Below are 11,919 nucleotides of genomic sequence, written 5' to 3' on the forward strand. Positions count from 1 at the left end.
TTTCTTTAAATTAGGTTTTGATTAGCTTCAACTCTTGGTTCACCTTTAGGAAGTTAGATTAACTTAGGAACATTTTTCTTCTTTTAAAAAAAGGTCCATTAGATTCACTTAAGTTTCTCATAATTCAGATTGTACATCATTAGGAATCAAATATAGAAACCCCCAAAATAATATAAAATACAAAACAACGAAGTAAGAAAGGTTAAATAAGCACATATAGTGCACTACACTTCATCAGCTTACAAATCTCGGTTGATAATTTATGCAAGCAATTTAGGACACTAAATTGGCTAAACATAGCTTTTGCAGTTTTTAATTTTGATACATATGGAATTAGAAACCTTTGGGCTCTCACTTCTCCCTTCATGTATCTAGCATGAGCTTGAGTATCTTCTTTTGGAGGTTGGGTTATTGATCCCTTAATGTGAACCATGACCTCATTCTCAATAAGATTGAGGTCAGCCCTTTTCTTCCCTGCAAGGAAGTTTACAACCCCATCCATTTTATTTCTTTCCTTGCAAAAAGACATTTCGATATTATCAGATATAGTTATGGACTTAATTGTTAGATTGTTGCTTGTTTCCTCCTTCTTCTCGATGTTGATATAGGGCCTTCTTCTTTATTGATAAGAGAGACCTTGATTTATGATCCTTTGATGATCTGAAGTGCTTCTAGGGTTCCAATTTTTCTTCATGCTTCCTTCTTCGATCTAGGGTTTCTATGATGTAGATATTGGACTTACTGATAACCTTTGACTTTCTTTGATTCCTTCTTTGAATCTTGATTTGTGTGTCAGCTTGCTTTGGCTACCCCTTCTTGTTTTCAACACCTAATCTATGAAAACATGTTGAGAAATATAGGGCGTTTAATGTTAACAAATTTCTTTGCTTGATAATTTCTTGTGATATGTTCGTTCTTCTTTTCTTATGATCTTTCAATTTGTTAGCTTACTAATGTGTTATTTTCATCAAAACAATTATCAAAATAAATAACGACAAGTGACACACAATATAAGCTTCTCTAGCTAGGGCCAAAACCTCTCACCTCTTGAGAGAAAACTCGATAAAATTCTTCTTCCAGACCTTCAATTGATAAGTACCAAGATGATGACACTGTTCCTTGACTCCAGTATCCTCTTCAAGAACCTTGTCATCAACCTGGTCTTCCTTGCTCTTCCTTCTCTTGTTCCTTCTAGAGAAAATGGGTCTCTATTTCTTATATTGAATCTTCACAACTACCCTAGAGAATCTTGGTCTCTAGGTCTTATAGAGAAACTCGGCCTCTACTTCCTTATCCCAGAAGATCCCTTCCTTCACTATCCTAGAAGATACCTATTCACTTCCTCCCAGAAGAGCCCTTCTTCATTGCCCTAAAAGATACTTCTTCGCTGCCCCAAAAGATATCTTTTTGCTGCCCCAAAAGATCCTACTTCACTGCCCAAGCATATTCTACTTTGTTTGCCCCATAATATTATGTCTTTGTTACCCTAGAAGAGTGTCCTTTTAGCTTTAGAGAAAACCCTTTGTCACTGCCTCTTTTTCGCACTTCCTCTTGCACTTCTCTTCGTTGGATTTGAGTTCAGAGTTAATGCTTAGAATGGAGGGCAAGTTCCTCTATTTATACCCCTATTTACCGGGTCTTTAGGCCAACTTGTCAACTGAATGTAGGCCGACTTGAAGAGGTTAGGTGACAAGTTCTTTTGATGATACTTTACATAAGCAAGATGCCCTTTTACAAAGTGTAACATGACTTCATTTACTTGACAATGACCCTTGTATTTTATGATTAGACGAAAAATAAATCTTAAATAATCTCAATGGGAGTCTTGACTCAAAAACAAAATCCCTTGGTCATGAAACCCATGAATCAAGTCAATATAACAATTTCATTTTTCTTATTTACATCTCTTTACGTAATTACATGTCATTATGAAGAGTGAACCTAGTTACACCTTTCAATAGAGAGAGGAGGGAAAGAGAGATAGAGGGAGATATAGAGACAAAGAATAAGAGATGGAGGGAGATATAGATATAGATGGAGGGGGGAGAGAGGGAAGAATATTTCTTGCACTAGATGCATTGATTCCAGTGTAGATTATGATTTCTAATCATATTTGATTGCTTGCACTAGATGCATTGATTTTATTGTAAATGTTGTTTTATAATGATATTTGATTGCTTGCACTAGATGCATTGATTTCAATGTAGATGTTTATAATCTTATTTGATTACTTGCTCTAAATGAATTGATTTCATTGTAGATGGCTATTTTTAATGCTTTTTGATTGCTTGCAATAGATACATTGATTTCAATGTAGATGTTGATTTCTAATAACATTTGATTGCTTCCACTAGATGCATTGATTTCAATGTAGATGATTTCCAATCGTATTTGATTACCTGCACTAAATGCATTGATTTCAGTGTAGATGTTGATTTCTAATCATATTTGATTACTTGCACTAGATGCATTGATTTGAGTGTAAATGTTGATTTCTAATCCTATTTGATTGCTTGCATTAGATGCATTGATTTCAGTGTAGATGTTGTTTTCTAATCTTATTTGATTGTTTGCATTAGATGCATTAGTTTCAGTGTAGATGTTGATTTCTGATTTGAAGTAATTGGATGTATGATGGTACATTAATTTTAAAGTCATTGGATTAAGATTGTGCATTTATTTCTGTGTAAACAAAAAAAATTATTGACAATGTATATTGATTTTTGTGTTATAGTAATTCAACATAATAACATTTGATAAAGATACAAGGTATGATGTTTACTACAATAGCTCAAGCTAAAGATTTAAATGGTTTACGATTTAACCTGTCATTTTCATATAATCGATATGAAAAGATGACAAAAGTAACAAGGGTGATAATAAGAATAGTAGAAAAAATAGTTTGAGATTAATCACAATAAATACTATTTGTAGTTGATTATATTCTTATTATTCATATTTTCTATCATTCAACACCATTACATTGTTATTTTACATTCAAAATTTTGATTTCATCATTTTACATAATTAAAGTTATTAACAATATTTATCATCTCAACAAAACTTGGTAACTAAGCAAATGTAAAATTAAAATGATATATTTAGCATTTTTAAAATGATTATATTAATATTAGATGAATTTACATATTACTAATAAAATTAATCATATATTCATTAAATTTTCTTTGCTACACACAACTGAAACCAACTTACTTAACTTCGGATTTATCAAACATCCAAAAAAATCAAATCTCTAAAAAAAATTATACATCAAAAAATTTGATCTAGAATTAAAATTAATCTAAACTAATTTATAACACCTTAAAATACTCCACTTGACACATCACACATGAATCCAAAAAAGACTCTATCTCCGGCTATGCTCTCTTTCACTTTCGAATGCTTTTTCCACTTTACTTTTTGCGCTTGCTCAACACATCCCTTATGTGTGCATTCCTTCCTTGAATGTAATGCACAATAAATGTGTTGTTCCTTTCTATATAATATTCGTTGATGCCTTTCCTTTGTGATTTTTTTTCCGCGCCCTTCAAATAGGATTGCGTGTTGACCAGAGCCAACATCCTCTACGGGAGCAGGATGGCTTGTTTTTTTTCTCAGGCACCCATATGCATATTTAAATGCATGTACATTTACTTTTTAATTCAACAAGGATGTGGGTTGGAATTAATTACGTTATTTTCCAGCCATTCCGAACCAGCGTCACATCCATAGCCTTTCCCAACCAGCTTCACATTCCGAACCAGCTTCACATCCAGAAATAATTTCTTCTGCTCTATCTGCCTATCGAAATTTTCATCACCTTATTTGTGTGTATCCATCCTGTTAATTAATGGCTGATTCAACAAACATTCCTCATCACTCATTCGATCCCTCCTCCTCTGCGGGCACTTCCATGGATGTATCTCGCAGCACCAATTCAAATTCCAGTTACAATTACGCGGTGTTTATAAATCACCGCGGGCCAGATGCGTATAATACCTTGGCCAGTCAACTCCGCCGGCGTCTCGATGACCGTGGATTCAGCGCCTTTCTGGACCGCGACGATATGCGGGTAGGAGAAAGCATAGTTTCTCAACTAAAAGGAGTCATTGCAACCGCCGATGTTCATATAGCAATATTTTCTCCAAGATATGCCCAATCAAAATGGTGCCTTGATGAGCTTGTGGAGATGCGCAATCAGATGCAGGAAAGAAAAACTACAATTATTCCAATCTTTTATAATGTTGAACCTTGTGCTCTGCGGATCAGGACGGATGACGGCCAACATGGACTGTTGGGTCAAATCTTGAAATGCTTTGGGTACTCCCCGCGCAACAATGGAGTCTATGCTGAAGCGTTGAACGTCATGTAAAGAGATACCCGGGAAAAAAAATTGCAGATTGGGAAAACGCATTGTCTGAAGTTTCACTATTAAGCGGTTTGGAGCTAAAGACGCATAATGGGTTAGAACTTTTAGTCTTACTGTTCCTAATAGTTTAAATGTATTGATAAACGAGGTTTTTAGTACTTATGTTTGGTTTTGCTGTGCATAACCAGTGACGAAGGCAAACTCTTGGATAGCGTACTTCAACGGGTGGAGGAAAATGTTAAAAAACCACAGTTGTATGTGGCTAAATATCCAACTGGTTTGGATAAAAAGCTACAAGATTTTGAGGAAACAGTGATGCTGCGGCAGCCACACAGCGTGGAGCCCAAGGTTGTGGGGATTGTGGGGTCTGGTGGCGTAGGGAAGACAACTCTGGCAACTGAGCTCTTTAACCGCAAAAGGTCAGCCTACCATCGATCTTGTTTGCTTGACTTGCAGAATAAGCTCCTCAAAGTCTTGATTTCACGGGATTTGAGAGTAAGTAACAGTGCTGAAGCTATATCCGTGCTTTCTCATCGTCTCTCACGTTCTCAAGCTCTCGTAGTTTTGGATGATGTCGGTGATGCCAGGCAGTTAAATGAATTACTTTCACCTCTGAAAGAGGCCCTTAATTCTAATAGCTTAATCAATCTTACATCTCGCGATTGGGATCTTCTTTCAAGAAATGGCGTCTCCTTTGTTTACACGCTGTCAGGCCTCGACAGAGAACAGTCACAAAGCCTTTTCTGCATGCTTGCTTTTCAAGAGCCTCAACCCCGTGTGGGTGTGTGGGGCAGGCATTGTGCCACAGAGTGCTCGACGGTGAAACGTTGGTGGGCGCTTGGTTTGTGCAACGACTTGGCATCGGTTCTTGGGTGGTTCGGGTGAACGTTCACCCGTCGTGCAAGTGTGCACGGTGACTTGGTGAAGTGTTGAGATTGTGAACGGAGGTGTGTCTCCGGTGGAGGCGCCCGTGTGTGGCGACTTGGAGGCGCGCCCGAGTTGGGCAAACAACACGATCGTGCGACGAGGTGAACGAAGGGTTGGAGAGTCGTGCGGCGACCGTGCGGAGGTGCCGACAAGATGGGCAACCGAGTTTGCCGAAGTTGTGAAAATTTGGCTAAGTATAAATTTGGGGTTTCCCAAGGACTTAGTCTGTACTTTGTAAAAGTGGGAAAAATTATATATATTGATATTCGGACAGATTCATATTGGAGGGAGTTGCCCCTCCTTTATACTATTGTGCATTTTTTTTATATAATATTGTTTATGTGAATGTTATGGGCTTTCACTTGTATAAAGGAACACATTAAGAATACTTGGTTGCGAAACACAAATTAAGTAGGATAAGTGGAATGTTAGGCGTAGTCTACAATCGTAAGTATTGGTGAAAAGAAAATAATTGGTAGTGCCGCACCTCGCTATAAGCGTTTGAAAGACTACCACAAGTGTAGGGGCGTGACAGATGGTATCAGAGCTGGTGAACCGAATCAAAGAGCTGATTCTACAAAGACCGAAGACTTGGCAGAGAGCTCAAGTTTTGCAGATGACAGGTGGAATATCAGGGCGATTCAGGTGAACGGTGAAATAGATTTAGCAGAGGTGAAGCCTCATGCTTGGACCAAACTAAACGACAAGACATGGCAGGTTTGGAAGAATGCGAAGGGAAGCTCTTGCTTACCTTATACAAGTTGAAGTGGATGAAATAAGAGAATCCCCGGATTTGAGAGAAGCTTGAAGTCTTGGAAAAGAATGTTGAAGACGAACTTCTTCAACTTGGATGGACAATGGGGCAAGATGAAGTTGCAGATTGTGCTGACAAGGAAGAGGAAGCCGTGATAGTTGAAGATGTTGCAGATGTGACAACGATGGAGGATGAACTTGAGATTGATCAAGTTGGACCAGGATCGTGCAATTTGCAGACATGGATGGATGAGGATACTCATATGGAGGAGCCTCATGATGATGATGTAAGTACTATTGATACTTGTGTTTCATTTGAGCATTTGGTAGATGGACCGTATGGAGAGAAGGGCAAAGCCAGTTTGCCGATGCAAGGGAGCATCTTACCATGGATGACTATGATGAGACCTTGTATGGAGAAGCAAGGATTGTTGATTGTTGCAGGACTTGTGGGGTTGTTTGTGACCTTATGATAGAAGGTACAAAGGCCCGTGACAAGGGAGGAACATGATGATCGTTGTGAAGGATTGGGTCATGCTTTAGCCACATGGAGAACTGGCTAAGTGCCCGGCATGACTCATGGACAGATTGGAGGGCATACACTTGAGGTATGATGATGCTTGGGTGGACTTCTCATGGCCGAGACCAAGAGAAAGTCTTGGTGGAACCTTTAGTGGGGGAGCTATGATGGAAGGGACTCGTGATGATGGTGATATGGTTGAGTGACCGAAGATTGCAGACTTGGATGAGGATGGCCGATTGTTGTGATGGGTCTACTTGGTTGGACTACATGGGCAATTTAGTCATAGGCATCAGGTTGAAGACATGGAGCATGGTAGTGTTATGCAGGGACATTATGCGGGAGCACTTGTAGAGGTGTCACTTATGGGCATCCAATGGGGAGTGCCAAGGCAGGGATGTTGTGCAAGTAGATTTGCTGGTGTGACATGGAGATGTTTTACTTATGAGCCGATGGAGAGGTTGTGCACTCTTGTACAACAAGGCCATGGACTTGGATGGAGTTGTGAGCAGACCATAGAGCATTCCTACTACATGGAGAGCTGAGGCATCTTGCAGAGACCCTTGGGCCGAGATTTGTATGCTTGCTAGATGTTGGTTGGAGATGACTCATGGAGCTCATGATGATATGAGATTGTTGTGACTTTTAGGGATTTCATATATGGTGGACTTGGAGGATCTGATGCATTGAGGAGCTGAGGTCAGAGACTTTGATGCAGGATGGGGTGCATACTTCCGAGTACATGTATGGGTGTGGCTTGGAAGAGTGACTTGATGTGGAAGATCGATATGAGACACTTTGGAGTGATGGAGTTACGACGATGATGATGCCTTGGTGACTACACTTGGGCATGGGTTGAGCCGAGATTCAACCACCTTTGACACATGGGAGCTGATTGATCTATGATCATGGGCAGCACATGGATAGATGAGACAAGTGTATACTTGTTTCTATGGCAGACTTGAGGGATGGCACATTGTAGATATGATGGAGGTTGCTTCATGGACCTGGATGTGGCACATCGAGAGTCGGTTTGATGAGATGATCTCTTCATATTGAGGAGATACACATATGGATGGTGATGTTGTGGTAGATGCCGCTGATTTCATGCAGCACATTGACACCAAACATCATGGACAGCATGTTGCAGATGAGATAGGGACTACTTCATTGACCTGAGCATGGCTTACACTTGTATGGAGATGGATTCTTGATCGAGTTGAGGATGTGACGGGATGTTTTGAGAAACGATTGATGGTGGCATGAGGTTGTGCATTCTCATGGTTTGAGCGTGATAGTTGGACTGATCACCCGACTAGTTCAGATATGAGGGCCGACATGTACAAAGATGTGTTAGAATTATGTTGGAGTATCATGGCAGCAGTTCACATGAGGACGACACATGATGAGGTCGACACGGGAGGTTGCAGGAAGCATGTAGCTTGAGATGGAGGGACCAGCCTTCCACGACGGGGAGCAGCATGTGGAGATTGTGACAGGGTGGTCGATGGTCATGGATTGAGATGATTTCCGATGTATGACATACCGATGAGGTGTATACCTTGGTATGGTGATCTTGGTGACAGATGGTTGCCGGGACGAGACATGATGGAGACGGTGGTTCTACATATGTTGCAGGGATGCTTGCAGTATGTGGAGGAGTTGACATCATGGTTGAGACAGTTGTTGATGATCTTGGTGGATGGCTACCAGGATGGTATGTTGTCGAGGACGACAACAATTTCAGGTGGAGGAGGATGTAACGTCCTGCAGTTCGTTTGAAGTGCGACCGCGGGTGAACGATGTGCGCGCATGGTCGGGACGCTGAACGATGTGCGACGACGTTCGGTGGTAGTGCGAGTTCGACTTGATTGTGCAGAAGCGTTATAATGCGAAGTACAAAGGAGTGGGCGAGCATGTATATATGCATATGCCGTGGTGTTAAACCGCGTGAAGGCCGACCTACAACAAGGAGCAAGTCGACATGTGTTTGGGTGAGTTTGCGATGGGTTGTGGGCGTTGGGCAAGTCGGTTGGGCAGCCAAGACTTCGCCCTAGCCTTGTTTATATATTGGAGATGCGTTGAGGCATTTCCATCATCATCCAACATTCGGTCATCAAGAGGAAGTGCGCAGAACAAGGTGGAGGCATAGTAAGGGAAGGGCGCAGATTTGGAGATGCGCTCGTTCTTGGGCGAAGCCGCACGGAGGTGAACGCATATCTTGAGTTTGGGTGAAGGGCGCGGGCAGGGTCGCCCGTCGGTTGGAGAAGGGTGTGCACGGGTGTGTGGCGCCCGCATTGTGCGACAGAGTGCCTGACGGTGAAACGTTGGTGGGCGCCCGGTTTGTGCGACGACTTGGCACGGGTTCTTGGGTGGTTCGGGTGAATGCCCGCCCGTCGTGCAAGTGTGCACAGTGACTTGGTGAAGTGTTGAGATTGTGAACGGAGGTGTGTCTCAGGTGGAGGTGCCCGTGTGTGGCGACTTGGAGGCACGCCCGAGTTGGGCAAACAACACGATCGTGCGACGAGGTGAACGAAGAGTTGGAGAATCGTGCGGCGACCGTGCGGAGGTGCCGACGAGCTGGGCAACCAAGTTTGCCGAAGTTGTAAAAATTTGGCTAAGTATAAATTTGGGGTTTCCCAAGGACTTAGTCTGTACTTTGTAAAAGTGGAAAAAATTATATATATTGATATTCGGGCAGACTCATATTGCAGGGAGTTGCCCCTCCCTTTATACTATTGTGCATTTCTCTTATATAGTGTTCTTTATGTGAATGTTATGGGCTTTCATTTGTATAAAGGAACACATTAAGAATACTTGGTTGCGAAACACAAACTAAGTAGGATAAGTGGAATGTTAGGTGTAGTCTACAATCGTAAGTATTGGTGAAAAGAAAATTATTGTTAGTGCCGCACCTCGCTATAAGCGGTTGAAAGACTACCGCAGGTGTAGGGTCTGGATGGGCAGGAAGTGTGAATCTTCAGAACCTAGAGGAAAAGTGTATTGTGCAGATCCACAGTCAAAACCGTATAAAAATGCACAATCACCTCAGGGACTTGGGCAGAACTTTAGCTGAACACGAACTTCCTAAATATCCTCGTCGTCTTTGGCGCCGCGATAAAGACATTTTTCATCATGCGTCTGTTCAACCAAGTGTACGCGTTTGAATCTAATTTTCAAAGTTATATTCACAGAAATGTTCTGAAAAATTTAAAGGTATATTGTTAATACTGTTTAGCTCTGCAAGTATGTCCATATTGTTTTCTAACAGTTTTCAGATAACAATTCAGGTGCGCGGGATTAACAGGGTTGAAGGAGTATCTGACCGATCATTCCACAACTCTCGGTATCGCCCTCCCGTTGACATGAGCACGTTGAACCTGTTGAGGGCTGAAGGTGACTGTTTGGAAAACATATCCGAGTTTCTGAGGGAAGCCGATCAGCTTCTATGGCTATGCTGGGATAAGTGTCCGGACACTTCCTTGCCTACTTGGCTTCCAACCCAGAATTTGAGAGTTCGCGCGTATTCGCCCCGCTAATTGGAAACAACATCATGCCATAGCCATAGGGAAAGTGTGGTAAAGAATATTTTTTTATTATTAATATATGTTTATGTTTTTTTGGTTTTCTGATAATTCGCAGAGGGGTGTTGATGTTTGTAGATGTGTTATTAAATTAAATTGAAAAGAGTTCAAAGATAGCAGATACATAATGTATATTTATGTTAAAAAAATTCAGTTGCCAATAAAAGTTGTGGTATACGTTTTTAATTTGTTGACATTTAATAGAGCTATGTGAAGATAGACCTGGGTCCGTAATAATTTTAGGATAATTAAACGGAGGGCATTGCAGGATCCTTGTTCAAGTTGTTTCCGTGTGCGGATTTGCACACGGGGATTCAGGAAAAGTTCAGCATATTATCTTGAATGGTCGATGTTCAAGGTTCGAATTGTTGCAGTCTTGCCCCTGTAACCTTCTTCAACTGGAACACTTAGATCTGCGGGGGACGAAAATAAAGGAAGTGTCATTTCCTGAAGAGTTTTGTCCAGCCCTAAAGCATCTCAACATTAGTTGTTGTCAAGAACTAATGGAGGTTGGAGCGTTGCCAACATGACTAATATCTTTGAACTTGCAAGGAAGCACTGCATTGGAAAAAATAAGTGGGTTTCCTGGGGACTACTGGACATCAGCGGGTGTAACGAACTAGAGGAGCTGCCGGGTCTTGACACGTTGCCATCGTCGTTAGAGGTGAAGGGGAAATCTGAATGCAGAAAGCTGTGCATAAGAATATCGAAAGGGAAAATGAAACTTGTCGCAACTAACTTTTGATCCAGTTAGGAAAGATTCCATTTTCCCCATTTATATTCTGCACCATTGTATTTAAAATGGTCACAGCAACCATATTGTTTTTACTAGTTTCTTTGGTATCCAAATAAAAAATAATCCTAATCATGGATTATAATACATGTTCATTGAGACTCACTGGTAAGCGAATTTCAAATCAGTGATTATTGATACACGTTCATTGAGACTCATCACTAATCGAATATTAATCAGTTTTGTTAAATTAATATATAATATCTGAAAATGTTAAATTATAGATAACTTATAATAAAATGTTTTAGTAGTTTGAAGATTTATTATACAATAATTATTTTAATCACAATATACCCATAACACATATATATTAACATAGTTAATTATATTGTTAGACTGAATAGAATTTCTATAAACCTAATTTTACATTACAAATCAAATAATATATATTATTATTATAAAACCTACACAACCATATAAAATTTAGTATTTTTTTTAACAATGAGTACTTTTTATATTAATTCCGCACTAGCAAAAGAGATTTACAATTCATATACATCAATGGGCTTCAATTTTGTCATTTGCAGAAAGTGAATCCATGTCCAATTCTCTCTGATCATTACAAAAAGAGACAATACTTTATTTATTCTATACTAAGATATACCCCACAAAATTGAGACAGAAGGAAAACACAGTAAAAACCAATCATTACATTGGAAGTTTAAGCATTAAGATCAGCACGGGGTTTAGATCAATGCCCAAGTTCTGGACTTTAAAAGGGGAGCTTTGTTCTTCTGGGAGGATGCTAGACTTGGCCATTTGGAGATGGAGATCCCTGATCATGCTACACAGTGAACTGACCTCGTCCTCAAGCTTGGCAATCTACTTGCATTTGTGCTCTATTACATCAGAGTTTTCACAGGCTATCACATTTTGACGGTGCAGAAAACCTTAATGTCAAAGAGCTATGTTTTAATCTCTACGAGCTCCTAGGCATATTGCACACATACCATAGGAGTCACCGGAACCAAGA

The 11,919-nt window shown here is 40.4% G+C and overlaps 2 protein-coding genes across 2 annotated transcripts; both read left to right on the plus strand.

The window, feature by feature from the left end:
- Positions 1–3,850: 3,850 nt before the first annotated feature.
- LOC149213943 (putative 2' cyclic ADP-D-ribose synthase BdTIR) lies at positions 3,851–4,372 on the plus strand. The gene has a single exon (XM_089389218.1). The coding sequence runs from the start codon at positions 3,851–3,853 to the stop codon at positions 4,370–4,372; it is 522 nt and encodes a 173-aa protein (XP_089245344.1).
- Positions 4,373–4,393: 21 nt separating this feature from the next.
- On the plus strand, positions 4,394–10,108 carry LOC149213944 (uncharacterized). The gene is made up of 5 exons (XM_089389219.1): positions 4,394–4,463; positions 4,558–5,250; positions 5,776–6,013; positions 8,807–8,973; positions 9,841–10,108. Exons 2-5 carry the CDS (start codon positions 4,685–4,687, stop codon positions 10,106–10,108), a joined length of 1,239 nt encoding a protein of 412 aa, XP_089245345.1. The 5' UTR covers positions 4,394–4,463; positions 4,558–4,684.
- The last annotated feature ends 1,811 nt before the right edge of the window (positions 10,109–11,919 follow it).

The sequence above is a fragment of the Pinus tabuliformis genome, chromosome 1_1 (assembly GCF_031772625.1).
Source record: "Pinus tabuliformis cultivar Carrire ecotype Pingquan chromosome 1_1, CPIR1, whole genome shotgun sequence".
Lineage (NCBI taxonomy): Eukaryota > Viridiplantae > Streptophyta > Pinopsida > Pinales > Pinaceae > Pinus > Pinus tabuliformis.